The sequence below is a fragment of the Schistocerca americana genome, chromosome 1, assembly GCF_021461395.2.
Source record: "Schistocerca americana isolate TAMUIC-IGC-003095 chromosome 1, iqSchAmer2.1, whole genome shotgun sequence".
Taxonomy (NCBI): domain Eukaryota; kingdom Metazoa; phylum Arthropoda; class Insecta; order Orthoptera; family Acrididae; genus Schistocerca; species Schistocerca americana.
This window is the reverse complement of record NC_060119.1, coordinates 665,780,412-665,802,767: the sequence shown is the minus strand read 5'-3', so window position 1 is coordinate 665,802,767 and position 22,356 is coordinate 665,780,412. Positions and strand designations below refer to the sequence as shown.

At 36.8% G+C, this 22,356-nt stretch overlaps 1 protein-coding gene across 4 annotated transcripts in view; it reads right to left on the bottom strand.

Annotated features, from left to right (window-relative positions):
• LOC124608471 (AMP deaminase 2) overlaps positions 1-22,356 on the bottom strand; it is a 461,803-nt gene that overhangs the window by 42,584 nt on the left and 396,863 nt on the right. For all 4 annotated transcript variants that reach the window (XM_047139987.1, XM_047139988.1, XM_047139989.1 and 1 more), the window contains one exon: positions 19,363-19,489. In XM_047139987.1, coding sequence (XP_046995943.1) covers positions 19,363-19,489 — 127 coding nt within the window. The remainder of the gene's footprint in view (positions 1-19,362; positions 19,490-22,356) is intronic.

Sequence of the window (22,356 nt, the reverse complement as noted above, 5' to 3'; positions counted from 1 at the left end):
GACAATTCACGATTTGTGCATAACAATAACACATCCACACATTCTTCCCTGTCGATGTGCGACTGTTGCAGAAAAAATTAAATCACTCTGCTGCCTCATCCTTAATACTCTCCAGTCCTGGTCGCTGCGAACATTTTTTTTTTTCTTTAATTTTATTTTCATAGTTGAAAACCCCTTTGAAAGGAAGATGATTTGCAATGGCAGACGACATAAAAGAAAATTTGCAGATGGCGCTTCGCGCAACCCCGCAAGAGGCTCACCAAGACCGCTTCTGGAAGTGGAAATGACACTGGGAGCGGCGTATCAATTGGGGAGGAGAGCATTTCAAAGGAGGCTGTACACAATAAATAAGCATAGAAAAATTTTGTGGACCAAGTTCCAGAATTTTTTGAACATATCTCGTATATTAACACATGAGTAGACACAATTCCTCCACAAACTACATGCAGCAGTCTTCACACTGTAAAGAGTCCCATGTGGCTCAGCAAATTTGTTTGTAGGAACATTAACCATTACCAGTTTTGAACTAAAACTAATACTACTGTTTAGGATTTTATTCACATGTTTGTTACTATTTTTACAGCACTTTAAATAATATCACATTGACATAAAACTGTGTTAATAAATTTTATATAATTCTATTTTATTACACCATAGTTTAGTTCCTCCTAGTGGAAGGAAAGTTTTACTTAGTACTAGCTGTTAATCGCAGCTGTGCTTGCACGTCAGTAGTTTTTCTTTTTATGATGAATGATAGTGAGTAAATAAGCTATTGTATGTGCAGGAACATCAGCTGCCATCAAATTTCTGCCTGCTCAATTAAGCATAGCTCATGACGTGCGGAACCATCCCTTCCCTCCTCCACCTCCCTCCCAACCCATTGCCACACTGCATAACAATACCTTATACATCAGGTACATTATGAAGCAAATTTAGTAACTGCTTAAACACACTTTATGTTCAGTCATGTAGAGGAAATATTTTCCATTCCTTACTTCACTCTCTTACAGGTTGATTTCTTTGATTTTTTAATAACTTTCTAGAGCAGCCTATGTTTTTCCTCAGGGTTCAAGCTAGGTCCACACAAACTTTCATTGTAATCAGTTCAGTGATTTAGTCATGAAAACATAACCAACAGAGTACTTTCACATTTAATAATATTTGTAGGGAATATGGATTAAACACATTGAGGACTGTATAATCACTGTACTCTAGCTGTCATCCATGGCTGTGCGAGCATATCAGTGAGATGAAATGTGAGTATGGCTTTAGTAGCTGGAAGGCCCTCTTCAAGATGTTAGGCTGTCTGGTGTAAGATATTTTTTATCTGACTACTTCAGTGACTTGCACATCAATGATGATAAAAATCATGATGAGGTCAACAGTCATAAGTAGAAAAAGAATCTGACACAACCAGGAATTGAACCCAGGACCCTGTGATCAAGGGTCAGTAGAGCTAACCACAAGGCATGTCAGTAGTTTTGTTATTATGAGTGATGGTGATGGCACTAAAAGAAAATGTGGCCTTTTAATATTATTAAATAACATCAAAATAACAAAATAAGAAAATAAATAATTTGTAGTTTGGTGCAGTGCAAATTGTATAATATTTCTACATGTAATAATGTGAACTGCTCTCACGTTTCTGCCTGTTACCCATGGTTGCGCTCACATATCATAATCAAACACAGCCTGACTAAAATCCTCCACACTGTACATGTACAAGCATAATGTCTCTCTGTTTGTCATGCAGCATTTAAATGAGAATCATCGTGAGTCTCAAGAGACTCAGAAGCGATAAGACACATGTGATACTTAGAAGCTAAAATACACCAGGGTTGTGACATATTAGTATGTAAATATGGATTAAACATGTTGAGCATTGTATAAACATTGTATTAATTATGTTGAATTGTATTATGAAGAACATATAAAAAAATAAAAGCTTTTTCACAAATATGACAACGTTCAAAGGTAAAAGAGGAAACATCTTTTTCAAAGAGTAATTATTGTTCCACAATTGGTGTTACATTCTACAAATCAACAAATATCTTGTACCACACCCTTTCTAAAGTATCTTTTGTTCTTCCTTGATGTTCAAGCTATCTCCAAACCAAATTTCATCAAAATTAGTTCAGCGATTTAGTTGTGGAAGTCTCACTGACGGTGTTAGTTTTGCTTTTATAATACTAGTATGGAAGTAAGGATGTTTGCTGTGCATTAATACTAATTTATCAACAGAAAGGCAATCCCTCACTTACAGTGGATTGGTGTATAGAGCACATGAAAACATAACAGAAAACAGCATTCACACTAGCATTAGACCAAGTCTTGGGGCCACAGGAGTGTGTGTGTGGTGTGGTATAGTCCTACGTAGTGTGAGGTGACATTTTGTTGTACCCAGCATTCTAACTTTATATGTTTATAATATGACTCATTTTACTTTAATGTGAGTTTCAATGACAAAAACATTTTTAGTCCAACATTTTTAGTCCACCTGCACAAGACAGTGCCTGCAATGATTAGTAACTGTCTGTTTAGCTTGCCTGTAATTTGACCTATGATAAAAACAACTCAGTGAATACATGAGTACAAACTCCCTGGTCACTTGGCCACTGCCTAAATAGCTACAGGACCAAAAATTTTGTTTCAATTTTATGTCATCAGAGATTTTCACTGCTATGTAAACTGAGCTGATAAGAGTCAACTGTGAGCAGTTTTTTTAGTGCCTCGAGTAACATTGATTATGTTTCTCAGCTAAAAGATCAATATCCAAGATGTAAAGCAGATGTTAAGCTTAAATTAGTGAAATAAAATTTTATTAGACATTAATTTATACACATTATATGGAAGTAAAATGAGACAGTTAAAAATATGAGTACCTATGACTGAACAGGGAACTTGCAGTTCATCAGTGCTAAAGGCCAGTATGACCTTAAACTGGTTTGAGTACAAGCTAATGAAAAGGAGATAGAGATGTTTCCTGATACTTCAGAAGCATTTGATTAAGCATCGCACCAATTCTTATTAATAAAAGTATGCTTATATGGGTCACCAAATAGAATTTGTGACTGTATTAAGGATTGCATGATAGGCAGGATGCATAATGTTATCTTAGATGTAGAGTCATCAACAAACATAGAAGTAACTTATGTGTGCCCATGGAAGTGTCTCAGTACCTTCGCTGAATTTTTCTGCATTAATGATATGGCAAACAATACTGATAGTAAACACAGGATTTTTTCAGATGATGCAGTTAAAATAACAAAGCACTGTCTGAAAAAAAGCTGCCAGACAGATTAGAACTTAGCCTACAATTACAGTATCAATGAGTCACAACTGGAATCAATCAACTCATACAAATTCTTGGTGTATTGATTTGTGGGGACATTATAGGTAAAGACAATGGCAGACTTCAACTCACTGGTATGATACTGGGTAAACACAGTCAGTTCACAATAGTACTTGCTTAAAAACTTGTGCAACCCCTTTAGAATATTGTTGAAGTGTATGGGGACTAAACCAAATAGGATTAACAGGGAGTACTGAGTGAATACAAAGAAGGGTAGGGCACATGGCTGGTGGTTTGTTTGACTGGTGGAGGAGCTTCACATACCCACTTAAAAATGTGAGAGGCAGATTACTGAAGAAGACACCCACTTTACCCACAGAAGTCCACCTAAAAAGTTACAAGAACCATTGAGTGGCGAATATAGGAATTTACTATGAACCCTTGCATATCACCTCCATAGAGATTGCGAAGATGAGGTCAGAGTAACTCCAGTGCCCACTGAGCCATTTAAGCAGTCACTCTTCCCATGTGCACGCTCTCTCTCTCTCTCTCTCTCTCTCTCTCTCTCTCTCTCTCTCTCTCTCTCTCACACACACACACACACACACACACACACACACACACACACACACACACTCTCCTGTGGTCCTAAGACTTGGTCTAATGCTAGTGTGAATGCTGTTTTCTGTTATGTTTTCATGTGCTCTATACACCAATCCACTGTAAGTGAGGGATTGCCTTTCTGTTGATAAATTAGTATTAATGCACAGCAAACATCCTTACTTCCATACTAGTATTATAAAAGCAAAACTAACACCGTCAGTGAGACTTCCACAATTAAATCGCTGAACTAATTTTGATGAAATTTGGTTTGGAGATAGCTTGAACATCAAGTAAGAATAAAAGATACTTTAGAAAGGGTGTGGTACAAGATATTTGTTGATTTGTAGAATATAACACCAAATGTGGAACAATAATTACTCTGTAGAAGGTGCATTCAAAGAGCTGATCTTAGTGATGACACACACAAAATGTGTGCAGGCACATTTGTAGGCATATCAACATTGATGTTTGAAAGCATTACACAATTTCATACACACTAAGCTAAAGGAGCTTTGTCTTCTGTGGCCAGGCAAATGTTGAGAATGTGATAAAACTAGTCACAATACAATGGGCTAAAACACAAATTTGTGGAGTTTAGTTCTAAATAGTGAAAAATGTGCAGTATCCAATGTTAATACAAGAGTACAAACAGAAGCCATGAGCTGAAAATGTGTGTACAACTAGTTCAAATGCCATGAATTTGAAAGGAAACTGTTGATTATGTGCCAAATTTAATTCATCGATTAAAAAGCACAATGACAGTGCCAGGATTTGTTGCACATCCTGATGCTGACTAAGTAAACAAATACAAGAGTTAGCCTAAGGCCACACACATTAAACTACTGGGGATTTCGATGCAGTGTGACCTAAATGATGTCATCTACATGCCATCATCAGAGGGGATGACAGCTAGCATTACCTGTTTAGTAGCAAATCCAAGAGACAATCAATGAGAAAATGTCCTCCAGATTCCTTGTGTCTCAAAAAGCATGAAAGAATTTTCTCTAAAAGTACAGGATCAAAATATCAGATCACTTTGTAGGAATCCACCAATTTTATGAAGTCAGTCTTTAAATATGGTTTAGCTTACCACACCTATTCCTAACTATGGTAACTTAAGTCTATATGAAGTTACCAAAAGTTTTCTTCAATGCATTAACAGTCCACAATGTTTACCCTATGATGGTGAATGTTAATGAACCACATCCCTCCAGATCACTTTCAGTGATGAAGTAGTCATCTCTTTACTCTATTTTTTCATTACACTGATCATTTCTATCACAAAATAATGTTATCTGACCAAAAGTGATGGTCTGTGGTGGCATTTCTTTTCACAACAGGATGCCTTTGATTGTCACCCATGGCACCCTTAAATCTAAGTCGAATGCCAGCAATATTCTACACCCTATTTTGTTGCCTTTCATAACAAGCTATCCTGGACTTACATTTCAGCAAGATAATGCCCACCCACACACAGCAAGACTTTCTACTGCTTGACTTCATGCTTGCCAAATCCCACGTTGGCATGTTTGCCAGATCCCACATTGGCCTGGATGGGTGACTGATCTCCCCCTCACTGAGAACTTCTGGAGCATTACAGGCAGGGTCCTCCAACAGTCTCAGGATTTTTCTGATCTAACATGTCAATTGGACAGAATTTGGCATGATAACCCCTCAGGAGGACATTCAACAACTCTATCAATCAGTGCTAAGCCAAATAACTGCTTGCACATTGCACATAAGAGTCATAAGTGGCCCAACACATTACTGACTTGTTAAATTTATGAATCAATTTCAATTGTTCTGAAAATGCAATCATTTATTTGTCTTTACATGTACATCATACCTACTGATTTCTGTCCCATTCAAATAATTCCTTCGTGATGCCTTTTTTGTCTTAGAGTGTATCTGAGAAGTACAAACAGATGGCAGGGATGTTTCACGGCACTTTACTATATAAGTGACTTATTAGTGGTTTCTTCATTCACCTCTGCCTTTCTTGTGTTGTGACCTGATATTTGTGAGTGTTTCGTATCGAGCAACTTAACCTCTTACCTGTGTTTACATTCCGCGCTGACCAGTTGCAGCTGTAGCGGCGCATCGAAAGCTAAGTACTAATTAATTGTGTGTGTATAGTGGTTTTATTTAGGAACTTTAGTAGTCTTCAACCAGTGTTCTTGGTGTTTCTGGTGAAATAATTTCAGAAGAATCTTTTGGGAACTGTTTTCAGTTTCGTTACTGTGTCATTAGACGTTTGATTCTCTTTCTGTATTAGCCTTCTGTTATATTCTCATTTGTTGTTGATTAATACTGTTAATAATAGTAGTTACTTCCTTGTAGAGTAAGTCTGTGATTATTGTAGTCAGGTTTTTAACATCTTATTGTAATAGCGGAACTTAGATAAGTAGTTTTCTTGTTTCAATAAGTGTAAATTTTACCATGAGTGAGAAGTGTTGGCTTTGCCGTAGGTTCCTGAGTAGTGGATTGTGGTGTTAGACTTGTTTGAAGTATTTTCACTGGGGGGAATGCAGTGGGGAAGCCAGTGCGCATTCTGGTGAGATCCTCTCCTGGAACTGCAGATTATGTAGCAAGAGTAAGTTGATAGAGGAGCAGGAGCGTAAGATCTGTGCCTTTCAGGTGCAGTTGAAAAACGCACAGGAGGAGCTAGATAGTATGAGGAGGGAGGAGGGGGTTGGGGAATGGGAGCTGGCTGTTGGCAAGAGATCTGCTAGGGGAAGAAGATTTTCAGATAGTTTTACTATTGGTGTTTGCAATAGATATGACCAACTGTCAGAGTCTAGTGGAGAGGAATCTCTAGTAGCTGTAGATGTAGGAAGTATGCAGCAGACCTCAGCAGTTACGGTGGCTAGGACAGTTGCAAAGTCGAAGAGAAAGAAGAAGGTTCTGCTGTTAGGTAGTTCTCATGGTAGACGTGTAGGCCAGCAGTTGCAGGAAGTATTGGGGAGTGAGTACCAGGCCACCAGCACTGTGAAGCCTAATGCAGGATTGGCTCAGGTGACTTAACACAGGGGGGCTATGTAGGGATTTTACTAAAGAGGATCAGGTAGTGATTGTGGGTGGGGCCGGTAATAGTATTGATAGGGATGGGGAGTATGACATAGATGGTGACCTGGAAAAGACAGCCACTTAGACTGGCAACATAAATGTCCATTTCGTGGAACTGTTTCAGCGTCACGATCGGCCTCATCTCACTACAGCCATCAGGCGTAATTACATGAGACTTGGGGGTGAGCTGATGACAGAAAGCATGAGTCACATTTCAGTGGTGTCGGTGGAGTCTATCAGCAGGACGGGTTTCATTAGACATGGCCTGCACCTCAACAGGTATGGGAAGGGGAGGCTGGCAAAGCTTATAGGTGACAGCATAGGTGGAGGTGGTGGGATCACTCATGGGAAAATTCCTGCAGTAGTGGGTGTTAGAGCTGCACCTTTTCTAGATTGAAGTCAGCTGATAGGTATTCCTGCTTAAGGGAAGTCTCTCTAACAAAGGAACCACTTTTGACAAAGCTTAGATATCCGAGTAATGAGGAAATTAGTATATTTCATCAAAACATACAAGGTATTAGAGATAAAGTTAGTGAACTGCTTATAGATGTTGACTCTGAAATTATTGGTATATCTGAACACTTCTTAAGTAAGGAGATAATTCAGAGGCTTCCTTTACCAGGATACAGGTTGGCTGGCAGCTTTTCTAGGAGCTCTTAGCGGTGTGAAGGAGTAGCCATATATGTGAAAAACGGCATCCCATTTGAGTCAATTGATGTTTCGAAGTACTGCACTGAAAAGGTGTTTGAATGTTGTGCAGGTGTGGTTAAATTTAATGGAGCTAAACTTCTAACTGTTGTTATTTATAGATCCCCAGACTCCGAATTCACAACATTTTTGCTGAAGCTAGAGGAGGTTCTTGGTTCACTTTACAGAAAATACAAAAAGTTAGTTATGTGTGGTGACTTCAACATCAATTGTATAAGTGATTGTGCAAGGAAAAGGATGCTGGTAGACCACCTTAATTCATATAATCTTATGCAAACCGTATTCTTTCCAATGAGAGGGCAATGGAACAGTAGAACAACCACAGACAACATTTTTGTTCATTCCTCATTACTAGAAGGGCATTCTGTTAGTAAAAAGGTGAATGGCCTTTCAGATCATGATGCACAAATTTTAACTCTAAAAGATTTTTGTGCTGCAACACATGTTAAATATAGTTATCAACTGTTTAGGAAAGCTGATCCAGTTGCTGTAGAGACCTTTGTAAACCTTATCAACGAACAAGAGTGGCAAGATGTTTATGGCGCTGATACAGTAGATGATAAATATAATGCTTTTCTCAAGACTTTTCTCGTGCTCTTTGAAAGTTGCTTTCCGTTAGAACATTCAAAACAGGGTACTAGCACAAACAGGCAGCCTGGGTGGCTGACTAGAGGGATAAGAATATCTTGTAGAACAAAGTGGCAATTATATCAAAAGGTTAGAAACAGGCAAAATCTAAATGCAGCAGCCCATTAGAAACAGTATTGTAAGGTGCTTAAAAATGTTATTAGGAAGGCAAAACGTATGTGGTACGCAGATAGAATAGCTAAGTCTCAGGATAAAATTAAAACCATATGGTCAGTCGTAAAGGAAGTGGCTGGTCTGCAGAGACAGGTCGAGGATATAGAATCAGTGCGTAGTGGGAATGTCCGTGTTACTGATAAGTCGCTTATATGTACAATATTTAATAATCACTTTCTGAATATAGCAGGTGAACTAAATAGAAACCTAGTCCCAACAGGGAATCACATAGCGCTCTTAGAAAAAAGTGTTCAGAGACTGTTACCTGAAATGCTCCTTCATGATACTGACACGAGGGAGATTGAGTTAATAATTAAATCACTAAAGACCAAGGACTCTCATGGGTATGACGGGGTATCTAGCAGAATACTGAAGTATTGTTCTATGTATGTTAGCCCAGTACTTTACCATATCCGTAACTTTTCCTTTAGGAGTGGTCGGTTTCCTGACCGATTAAAGTACTCGGTAGTGAAGCCACTTTATAAAAAGGGAGACAGGGATAATGTTGACAATTTTAGACCTATTTCTATGCCATCGGTGTTTGCTAAAGTTATCGACAAGGTTGTATATACAAGATTACTGGAGCATTTAAATTCACATAATTTGCTGTCAAATGTACAGTTTGGTTCTAGAAACGGTTTAACAACTGAAAATGCTATATTCTCTTTTCTCTGTGAGGTTTTGGATGGATTAAATAAAAGGTTGTGAACGCTAGGTGTTTTCTTCGATTTAACGAAGGCTTTTGACTGTGTTGACCACAAAATATTACTGCAGAAGTTGGACCATTATGGAGTAAGGGGAGTAGCTTATAATTGGTTCGCCTCTTACTTTAAGAACAGAAAGCAGAAGGTAATTCTCCGTAATATTGAGAGTGGTAGTGATGTTCAGTCCCAATGGGGCACTGTTAAGTGGGGTGTTCCCCAAGGATCGGTGCTGGGTCCACTGCTGTTTCTTATTTATATAAATGATATGCCTTCTAGTATTACAGGTGATTCAAAAATATTTCTGTTTGCTGATGACACCAGCTTGGTAGTGAAGGATCTTGTGTGTAATATTGAAACAGAATCAAATAATGTAGTTCATGAAATAAGTTCGTGGCTTGTGGAAAATAATTTGATGCTAAATCACAGTAAGACTCAGTTTTTACAGTTTCTAACTCACAATTCAACAAGAACTGATATTTTGATCAGACAGAATGGGCATATTATAAGCGAGACGGAACAGTTCAAGTTCCTAGGCATTCGGATAGATAGTAAGCTGTTGTGGAAAGCCCACATCCAGGATCTTGTTCAGAAACTAAATGCTGCTTTATTTACCATTAGAACAGTATCTGAAATAAGTGACAGTTCAACACAAAAAGTAGTCTACTTTGCATATTTTCATACACTTATGTCATATGGTATTATTTTTTGGGGTAATTCTTCTGATTCAAAAAGGGTATTTTTGGCTCAAAAACGGGCTGTTCGAGCTATATGTGGTGTAAGTTCGAGAACCTCTTGTCGACCCCTATTCAATAGTCTGGGAATTCTGACATTGCCCTCACAGTATATATTTTCTTTAATGTTGTTTGCTGTTAGCAATATTAGCCTATTCCCAAGAGTTAGCAGCTTTCACTCAGTTAATACTAGGCAAAAATCAAATCTGCATGTGGAATGCATTTCCTTGACTCTTGTGCAGAAAGGAGTGCAGTATTCTGCTGCATCCATTTTTAATAAGCTACCACAAGAACTCAAAAATCTTAGCAGTAGCCCAAACTCTTAAGTCTAAACTGAAGAGTTTCCTCATGGCTCACTCCTCCTATTCTGTCGAGGAGCTCCTGGAAGAGCTAAAAAATTAAGCGGGTTCCAGTGTTACATTGTTGATTTTCTTTTTTTAAACTTAAGACTTATCACCTGAATATGTTTTTTATATTTCATTTTATCTGTTTCTATGAGGTGCATTCAAGTTCCAAGGCCTCCGATTTTTTTTTCTAATTAACTACTCACCCGAAATCAATGAAACTGGCGTTACTTCTCGACGTAATCGCCCTGCAGACGTACACATTTTTCACAACACCGACGCCATGATTCCATGGCAGCAGCAAAGGCTTCTTTAGGAGTCTGTTTTGACCACTGGAAAATCGCTGAGGCAATAGCAGCACGGCTGGTGAACGTGCGGCCACGGAGAGTGTCTTTCATTGTTGGAAAAAGCCAAAAGTCACTAGGAGCCAGGTCAGGTAAGTAGGGAGCATGAGGAATCACTTCAAAGTAGTTATCATGAAGAAACTGTTGCGTAATGTTAGCTCGATGTGCGGGTGCGTTGTCTTGGTAAAACAGCACACGCGCAGCCCTTCCCGGACGTTTTTGTTGCAGTGCAGGAAGGAATTTGTTCTTCAAAACATTTTCGTAGGATGCACCTGTTACCGTAGTGCCCTTTGGAATGCACTTTCCCCCTCGCTGTCCCAGAACATGGACACCATCATTTTTTCAACACTGGCGGTTACCCGAAATTTTTTTGGTGGCGGTGAATCTGTGTGCTTCCATTGAGCTGACTGGCGCTTTGTTTCTGGATTGAAAAATGGCATCCACATCTCATCCATTGTCACAACCGACAAAAAGAAACTCCAATTCATGCTGTCGTTGCGCGTCAACGTTGGTGGCACCCACCTGGATGACACTTTTCACATTTTCAGGTCGTCATGCAGGATTGTGTGCACAGAACCCACAGAAATGCCAACTCTGGAGGCGATCTGTTCAACAGTCATTCGGCGATCCCCCAAAACAATTCTCTCCACTTTCTCGATCATGTCGTCAGACCGGCTTGTGTGAGCCCAAGGTTGTTTCAGTTTGTCACACGATGTTCTGCCTTCATTAAACTGTCGCACCCACGGACGCACTTTTGACACATCCATAACTCCATCACCACATGTCTCCTTCAACTGTCGATGAATTTCACTTGGTTTCACACCACGCAAATTCAGAAAACGAATGATTGCACGCTGTTCAAGTAAGGAAAACGTCGCCATTTTAAGTATTTAAAACAGTTCTCATTCTCGCTGCTGGCGGTAAAATTCCATCTGCCGTACGGTGCTGCCATCTCTGGGACGTATTGACAATGAACGCAGCCTCATTTTAAAACAATGCACATGTTTCTATCTCTTTCCAGTCCGGAGAAAAAAAATCGGAGGCCTTAGAACTTGAATGCACCTCGTACTATCGTGTTATAATTCCATGTATTGACTCGTTCCATGACCATGGAGACTTCTCCTTAATTTGGTCCCACGGAACAATAAATAAATAAATAAATAAATAAAAATTATATATAAAAACAAAGATGAGGTGACTTACCGAACGAAAGTGCTGGCAGGTTGATAGACACACAAACAAACACAAACATATACACAAAATTCAAGCTTTCGCAACAAACTGTTGCCTCATCAGGAAAGGGGGAAGGATAGGGGAAGACGAAAGGATGTGGGTTTTAAGGGAGAGGGTAAGGAGTCATTCCAATCCCGGGAGCGGAAAGACTTACCTTAGGGGAAAAAAGGACAGGTATACACTCGCACTCACGCACATATCCATCCACATGTACAGACACAAGCAGACATATTTGGTCTTTTAAATATGTCTGCTTGTGTCTGTATGTGTGGATGGATATGTGCGTGAGTGCGAGTGTATACCTGTCCTTTTTTCCCCCCTAAGGTAAGTCTTTCCGCTCCCGGGATTGGAATGACTCCCTACCCTCTCCCTTAAAACCCACTTCCTTTCGTCTTCCCCTATCCTTCCCCCTTTCCTGATGAGGCAACAGTTTGTTGCGAAAGCTTGAATTTTGTGTGTATGTTTATGTTTGTTTGTGAGTCTATCGACCTGCCAGCACTTTCGTTCGGTAAGTCACCTCATCTTTGTTTTTATATATAATTTTTCCCACGTGGAATGTTTCCCTCTATTACATAAATAAATAAAAATTTAGCTAAGAATGTACCCATTTAGATGACAGAATACTGACAGACATTGTTGCACACAGTACACAAGTTTTCACTCCTGTTTATCATCTGTCTAATGCACAGCATACATGAGAACGAAATAATTTGTAACTCCTTTGCACAATTTTACAGAGGCAGTTTGATTTTACGATATGATTTTGCAATCTGTTATACCTCTTACCACTGTTGTCGCAAGAGTTTCTGGTGTGTTGTAACACTTACTACTGTTGTCACAAAAGTTGTGCTTTAGTGTATATTTCTAATATTCAGGAAGTTTTACAGCTTTTGGCTATTTTAGCTTTTAATAAATCATTACCAGGCTTTAGAGATGCAATAATGAGTAACAATTCTGCTGTGCATGGAGCGTAATATATTCACTGCCCTGAAGGATTGGCATGTGCACTATGAACTGTGGACATTCGAAGTAATAAAGTCAGATAACATTATATTGTAATCAAAGTGGTGAAAAAAAGAGTAAAGAGATGAGTTTCCTAATGCTGAAAGTGATCTGGAGAGATGTGGGTCATCAACTTTCACCATCATAAAGTAAACATTGTGGAATGTTAGCTACATGACAAAACTTGATAACTACAAATAGATCTGAATCACCATAGTTCGATCAGATATTTTAAACCTGTACTTTAAGAGAGAATTCTTTCATGCTTTTTGAAACACAGGGAAGCTAGAGGACATCTTCCTATTGATTGTCACTTCGATTTGCTACTAAACCAGTAATGCTAGCTGTCATCCCATCTGTATATCAGACCTACTGATTTCCATCCCATTTGGATAATTCCTTAATGGTGTTTCTTCTTCTTCTTCTTCCTCCTCCTCCTCCTCCTCCTCCTCCTCCTCCTCCTCCTCTTCTTTTCCCTTCCTGTGAGTGTACAGTGTATTTTACTTGCAGTCTTTGGTGTCCTTCCTTTAGGAAAATCTAATGGCTCCAATATTATGGATATATTGGACATCTAAAGACATAACACATCAAGATTTCAAAAGGTTCCTAAGGAAACCTTCACTGAAAAGTTGCCAACAGATTTATAAACATTGCCAAAAGTACAGTGCAGAAAATCAAGCTTTCTTTGAAAGTAATTAAGAGTATTTTGCTATTCTGTTTTGTTTTAAATGTTTCAGGATAACCATCACTAGACTTTTAAGACACATACTGTACAATGCTTTTTTAATTGTCCTATTTATTTACTAAAACACAATAAACTTTTCTCAGTGATCAGAAGGATCATGTAAGGAAAAGGATAAATAAGTAAGCATGAATTATTCAGACATAACAATATAACAATCTATGTAACATCACTGCAAATATTTTCAGAAGGAAGAAAACTAAGTAACTAGCATTACATTTCTCATTTGAGGAACATCTAGTGATATTTTCCCACACTATATGCATCACATGAACCTTGACCATCTTTCTTCCTCTCTGTCCCACATACGAGACGGAGGAGGAGGAGGAGGAGGAAGAAGAAGAATCAATCTCAGTTTTAAAAATCATTAACAATTTGAGTGAATAACAACATTTTTGCACTAGGATTGTGTGTAATTTTACCTTCAGTTATCCATTTTTCATTTATTATACATTTTCATAGTCATGTATTGAGGTGTGCATGAGATGGCAACATGAAATTATTTGTTTCTTGTGTCATACATATGTTTAAAATGTTTAACTGGATAGTTTTATCAATAATTGATTGTTATATGTTTAAAATGGTTTTCTATAAATAATTCTGGATTGGTACAGAAAAAGACAAACATTTCAGGTCATAATTGCAAATACACAGAATATTTGAAAATTTTAGATCCATGAACAAATGTCAGCATGACTCTCTAGGCTTTATATTACACACATTATTAATAATAGCTTTTTGAAGTAAAAAATATTCTATTTACTCTATTTGCACTCCCCCAAAATATTAGTCCATATGTTACAACTAATTCAAAATAACTGTGGTAACACCTTTCCCATTGTCCAAATCACTTGCGTTACACAATAATTTCATTGTGAATGCAAGACTGTTTAGCTTAGTTGCCAAGTAGCTTATATGAGAGGATCAGGATAATTTTTTTTCTAGAAATACCTTCAGGAATTTGACAGAATCTGCTTCCATAAGCACCTTATTTTTTTGGGGGGTAATTTGGAAGTCATCTTATTTTGACTGTCTTGTTTTAACCTGTGTAAGTTGGGTTTTTTCCTTGTTTCATTTTAATTCATTTTCATCACCCTAGAACCAAACTATATAGGGTGTCAATGACTCTTTGGGGAATTTGTTCTGTGATCTCACATTTAATGGATACAGATGTCTTGTCTGCAAATAAAACTGCGTGGGATGTTATATTTAGAGGTAAATCAATTACATAAAATAAAAACAAGATTGTGTCTAATATGGAACCTTCTGGGACTACCTGTGAAATAATTTTTGCCATTCTGGGGAACAATTTCTACTACCTCACATTACAACTACCCTTGGCTTTTGACCCATTAAATATGATTTGAACCATTTCATTTCAAAGCACTACTGTTTCTTCTGTGTATTTCTAATTCACGCAACAGTTGAGAGTGATTGATACAGTCAAAAGCAGAAAATTTCACAGAAAATTCCTCACAGTTTTTGGGATTTATCCAGAGATAAGCAAATTTTCTCAACAAATTTTTTGATGGTATATATTGTGCTCTTCCCTTTCTGGAAGCAGAACTCATTTAATATGATGATATTCGATTTTACCATGAAATTTTGGATCTGGATTGCAACAACTATTTTGAATATTTTTGAAAATAGTGCAGAAGACTTATTGGTCAGTTGTTTCCTTTATCTTCCTTTGAGCCTTGCTTGAACAATGGCTTCACTACTGCAGACTTTAGAACATCTGGGAAGCATCCTTCTGCAAATGACTGGCCAATTATTTCAGATAGAGCTCATGATATTATACCAGGAACTGTTTTAACTACTCTGTGGGGTATGAAACAGTGAAGGGTGCAAAGAATCAAATAGGGAAAAAGCCAAGGACTAGCAAAAATTCTTAGATAACACAGGAGATATTGAATTTAACTGATGAAAGCAGAAAATATAAAAATGCAGCCAATTAAGCAGACAAAAGAGAACTCAAATGTCTAAAAAATGAGATGACATGAAGTGCAGGAATGGCTAGAGGACAAATGTGAAGATTTAGAAGCATATATGACTAGAGGAAAGATACCACCTACAGGAAAATTAAAGAGGCCTTTGGAGAAAAGAGAAGCAGCTGTATGAATATCAAGAGCCCAGATGGAATACTAATCCTGAGCAAAGAAGGGAAAGGTGGAAGGAGTACATAGAGTGTCTATACAAGGGAAATGGCCTTAAAGGCACAATTATAGAAATGTAAGAGGATGTATGTGAATATGAAATGGGAGATACGACACTGTGTGAATTTGACAGAGCACTGAAAGACATAATTCAAAATAAGGATCCACGAGTAGATGACACTCCTTCAGAGCTACTTATATCCTTGGGAGAGCCAGACATGACAAGACTTTTCCATCTGCTGTGCAAGATGTACAGGACAGGCGAAATACCCTACGACATCAAGACCATTATAGTGATCCCAACTCCAAAGAAAGCACGTGCTGACAAGTGTGAATATTATCCAACTACTAGTTTAATAAGTCATGGATGCAAAGTAGTAACACAAATTCTTTACAGAAGAATGGAGAAATTGGTAAAAGCCAAGTTATGGAAGAACAGGTTTGATTCTGGAGACTGTTAGGAACACACAAGGCAATACTGACCTTACAACTTCTCTTAGAAGATAGGTTAAGGAAAGGCAAACCTACAATATAGAATTTTTAGACTTAAAGAAAGCTTTTGACGATGCTGACTGGTGTCATCTCTTTGAAATCCTGAAGGTAGCAGGGGTAAAATACAGGAGCAAAAGGCTGTATAAAACTTGTACAAACCAAACAGCAGATACAAGAGTCAAGGGGGATGAAAGGGATGTGCTGGTTGAGAAGAAACAGAGATAGGGCTGTAGCCTATCCCCAATGTCAATAAATCTTTACACTGATCAAAGCAGTAAAGGAAACCAAAGAAAAATTTGGTATAGGAAGTAAAGTTCAGGGAGAAGAAATAAAAACCTCGAGATTTACTGATGACATTGCAATTCTGTCAGAGACAGCAAAGAACTAGGAAGAGCATTTGAACACAATGGACAGTGTCTTGAAAGGAGGACAATAAGATGAAAACAAAAAAAAGCAAAGTGAGGCTAATGGAATGTAGTCACATTAAATTAGGTCACACTGAGGGAATTAGATTAGGAAATGAGACACTTAAAGTGGTAGATGAATTTTGCTATTTGGACAGAAAATAACTGATGATGGTAGAAGCAGAGAGGATAAATTCCTGATGGGCAATGGCAAGAAAGGAGTTTCAGAAGAAGACAAATTTGTTAACATTGACTGTAGATTTAAGTGTAATGGAAGTACTTCCTGAAAATTTTTGTATGGAGTTGAGCCATGTATGGAAGTGAAACATGAACGATAAACAGTTTAGACAAGAAGAGAACAGAAGCTTTTGGAATGTGGTGCTGCAGAAGAATATTGAAGATTAGATGGGTAGATCACATAACTAATGAGGAGGTACTGAATGGAATTGGGAAGACAAGAAATTTGTGGCACAACTTGACGAAAAGAAGGGATCAAGTGATAGGACACATTATGAAGCATAAAGGGATCACCAATTTAGTATTGGGGGGACACGTGGGTGGATAAAAATCTTAGAGGGTGATGGAGACATGAATACATTAAACAGATTCAGATGAATGTAAGTTGCAGTAGATATTCAGAGATGAAGAGGCTTGTATAGGACAGATAGCACCAAACCTGTTTTCAGACTGAATACCACAACAGCAGTGTATATTTCATCCCATCCAGTCAAATTTTTATTTTTATGGGACACTACTACCTTTTCTACATATTTAGCTGTAATTTATTCAAATGTAGTTAGAACTTGCCTGTGATCATGATCTACTTAAATCAATGCCTCATTTTGATACAGTAACAGAAAACACATTTAAATATTCTAATATTTCTGAAGAATTGATTTTGGAAATCTGTAGACTGCGAACTATGACACCAACTTTAGATTTTACAACTGGCTGTATCATCTTTGATTTATTTGTATGTTTCAGAATGAATTTTTTGTGTGCCATTTATTTGCTGCCTTTACCACCCTTCTAAATAAAGTTTTATACCTTTTTACACAGTTTATAAAATCTAAATTTGTATAACTTTTCAGTGCATTATGGAACTGTCTTTTTCTAGCACTTGACACTTTTACATCAGCAGTTATCCATTTCAGTTTACTTGTCATCTTTTTATGACAGACTGTAGGGGGAAATAATTTATTAAAACCATGCAAGAAATTCTAAGAAATCTGCCACTCTATATGGGTGAAGCACAAGCCAATCAACTTTCACAAGGCTTTCTTTATCAGTGTTCACAAAATTCCTTTCTATTGCTACTTAAAAGTTATACATCACTAAACAGCTAAACTGTTTGCAGAAGAAGTATGTAAAAACCTCGCAACTCTGGCTAGTGCTCATTAACACATATATAGATTTGTCTCACTCCTAGCCTGTGATATCACCAGAGCATCAGCCAATAACAGGGTGTTTTCAATCACGACACCAGATCTTCATTTTGAATGATTTTTAAGCTTTAATTACATAAAAATAACAAACATTTTGTGAGAATATTGACTGTAAATGCTATTTATATGTAATAATCAATCAGAATAACTAAACGATACTTTTAACATATGAAAATAACCTACTAAACATACTGGATTTGAAATAGCTACACAAAACAAGCAAAGAAAGCACAGATGGTGGAATAATAAATGTGAAGAAGCACTTAACACAAAAAAGCTTGGAACAGTTAGTGTAGCAGCAAAACACACAGTAATTGGAAAATCTATCCATTTGAGAAGAAGTGAACACATAAAATTATTGGGGAAAACAAATAAAGAAAATGATGGGGAGGCAAGCCAAAAAAAGGAATTAGGAGAAATGCAGACTGAACAAGAGATCTTACTCAACAGAGACAAATTCAGACTAGATGTCAAGAAATTCAAATGTTTTCAGGATGTTAAAACAAACAGAAAATCAACTGGTGTCAAATCGTCATGTGAGAGGAAAAGAGCTCATTCTGAGAAAATGGAAGTTTTGGTGGGTGATGATGGAAGAGAGATACAAATAGTTATGTTGATGTGGTCCTTGGTTGGTCTATAACGAAATAAAATAAAAAAATAAAGGACTGATTTTCAGGTGGTGTTTTTATTTCCATATGGAGAGAGCAAGTATTACAGCTGACTGAAGTTCCTCTATTATGGCTCATGAATAAATCACAATTGTGCCTCCCCTCTGTCAACAGATCATAAGAATACATACTTCTGAAGTTGCGCAGCCACTGCCATTTGATCTTATCAACACATTTTACAATTTTTTTGTTTCACTGATAAAAGTGTTAAGAAAAGCAATAATTGTGTGTTAATTAGCTCTGATGAATGGAAAAGAATGCAAAAAATAAAGTGGACTGCATTTTATAACACAACGATAAAAAAGTCAAAATTAAATCTTTCCACATCAGCTGCCTTTATATAAAAATGTCACTGAACCTGTAACTTTAAGAAGAAAACATTTAGATTTAAAAACTTCAATGACTGACTTCCTTTATATCTTCAGTTACATTATTTGCCAAATATTTTAAACACAAATTGCTTAATAAGCTAACTGCAAGAAAATCATTTGGAACTTCGGTATTATTATATCATTCTTATAAATGTATGAAGAAGATAATCTGAAATATGTATTTTACTGCATTCTTACTGCTGTCTAATACGCACTATTATACACTGTGAATAAAATTATGTTAATGAACACTCACATACTGTAGGAACCTATGCAGTTCTGGATGTGAGTTTGGATCATTTGTTGCTTCAAAAAGTGGCAAAAAAATATTGTTCAGTATTTCTTGAAAGTTGTCCATCAGTTTGTTTGATTTGAATATATCACTGAAAAATGAGGAAATAAAACAAATTAATATAGTAAGTATACACGTGAAATATATATTGGGGAAAAAACTGAAAAAAAGGCTACATGAATGTTGATTTGAAATATTCTTCATTCAATTTCTGTTTGTAATCGTAACACAAAAATTTTATTTTGACAAAGTTAAGTTATTTAAGCCCACTGTAATTAGTAGAGGTTAAGTTTTGTTCACATGTCACTCCATGTGTTTAAGACAGTTTCAACAACACTGACCAAAAAAAAAAAATGTTGTTAATGTTAAACAAACCCTGTGAAGACAAAAAAGGTATATACAGGCAATAGTCAGATAGATACACAAATAGTAAAATGAGCTTCAGCAGTTGTTAAATGCAGTAATTAACATATAGTTTTTACAGACAATCTATTATTTTCAATTGGCAGCATATCAGAATTAAGGATATTAATGGATAAGATGAAAGGACAACCCTTAATACTTAAACCTGGATGATTACTTCTGAATGAGACCACTACATTGGCTATTCCATGATGAAATCTGGGAGACATCCTAGTTCTCCATTAGTTATAACCATCATTTATGAATATTTCCCTCTAAGAAGTCTTTAAACATATTCTTATAACTAGTGCTAGTTAGGTAATATGCTAAATTACCTCTAGTGCTAATGTTGTAGCCATAAATTACATCTATGCATAACATTTGTTGTTACAGATTACTATTATTATTAGTATTATTCTTTCCTGTCTCAGACGTTATGTCTGGTCAAAAATGGAAAGTGACGCGGACCTTGATCAAGCGTGACTTCCTTTTAGATGTACAGTATATGTTATATTGCATTTAGGAACTTTCGGGTGATTGAAAATGTATCAATAATTACGGATTTCTGTAGTTGTACATATAAGTTTGGATGTAGCTGTATTGCATTGATGTACTGGTGGATATTGTGTGGTATGACTCCTGTAGTTGATAGTATAATTTGTATAATGTCAACTTTATCCTGATGCCACATGTCCTTGACTTCCTCAGCCAGTTGGATGTATTTTTCAATTTTTTCTCCTGTTTTCTTTTGTATATTTGTTGCATTGGGTGTGGATATTTCGATTACTTGTGTTAATTTCTTCTTTTTATTGGTGAGTATGATGTCAGGTTTGTTATGTGGTGGTGTTTTATCTGTTATAATGGTTCTGTTCCAGTATAATTTGTATTCATCATTCTCCACTACATTTTGTGGTGCATACTTGTATGTGGGAACGTGTTGTTTTATAAGTTTATGTTGTAAGGCAAGCTGTTGATGTATTATTTTTGCTACATTGCCATGTCTTCTGGGGTATTCTGTATTTGCTAGTGTTGTACATCCACTTGTGATGTGATCTACTGTTTCTATTTGTTGTTTGCAAAGTCTGCATTTATCTGTTGTGGTATTGGGATCTTTAATAATATGCTTGCTGTAATATCAGGTGTTTATTGTTTGATCCTGTATTGCAATCATGAATCCTTCCGTCTCACTGTATATATTGCCTTTTCTTAGCCATGTGTTGGATGCGTCTTGATCGATGTGTGGCTGTGTTAGATGATATGGGTGCTTGCCATGTAGTGTTTTCTTTTTCCAATTTACTTTCTTCGTATCTGTTGATGTTATGTGATCTAAAGGGTTGTAGAAGTGGTTATGAAATTGCAGTGGTGTAGCCGATGTATTTATATGAGTGATTGCTTTGTGTATTTTGCTAGTTTCTGCTCGTTCTAGAAAGAATTTTCTTAAATTGTCTACCTGTCCATAATGTAGGTTTTTTATGTCTATAAATCCCCTTCCTCCTTCCTCTCTGCTTAATGTGAATCTTTCTGTTGCTAAATGTATGTGATGTATTCTATATTTGTGGCATTGTGATCGTGTAAGTGTATTGAGTGCTTCTAGGTCTGTGTTACTCCATTTCACTACTCCAAATGAGCAGGTCAATATTGGTATAGCTTAAGTATTTATAGCTTTTGTCTTGTTTCTTGCTGTCAATTCTGTTTTCAGTATTTTTGTTAGTCTTTGTCTATATTTTTCTTTTAGTTCTTCTTTAATATTTGTATTATCTATTCCTATTTTTTGTATGTATCCTAGATATTTATAGGCATCTGTTTTTTCCATCGCTTCTATGCAGTCACTGTGGTTATCCAATATGTAATCTTCTTGTTTAGTGTGTTTTCCCTTGACTATGCTATTTTTCTTACATTTGTCTGTTCCAAAAGCCATATTTATATCATTGCTGAATACTTCTGTTATCTTTAGTAATTGGTTGAGTTGTTGATTTGCTGCTGCCAGTAGTTTTAGATCATCCATATATAGCAAATGTGTGATTTTGTGTGGGTATGTTCCAGTAATACTGTATCCATAATTTGTATTATTTAGCATGTTGGATAGTGGGTTCAGAGCAAGACAGAACCAGAAAGGACTTAATGAGTCTCCTTGGTATATTCCACGCTTAATCTGTATTGGGTGTGATGTGATATTATTTGAATTTGTTTGGATATTAAGTGTGGTTTTCCAATTTTTCATTACTGTGTTTAGGAACTGTATCAATTTAGGATCTACTTTGTATATTTCCAATATTTGTAGTAACCATGAGTGGGGTACACTATCAAAAGCTTTTTGGTAATCAATGTATGCATAGTGTAGTGACCTTTGTTTAGTTTTAGCTTGATATGTCACCTCTGCATCTATTATCAGTTGCTCTTTACACCCTCGTGCTCCTTTGCAACAGGCTTTTTGTTCTTCATTTATAATTTTGTTCTGTGTTGTATGTGTCATTAATTTCTGTGTAACGACTGAAGTTAATATTTTGTATATTGTTGGTAGGCATGTTATGGGGCGATATTTAGCTGGGTTTGCTG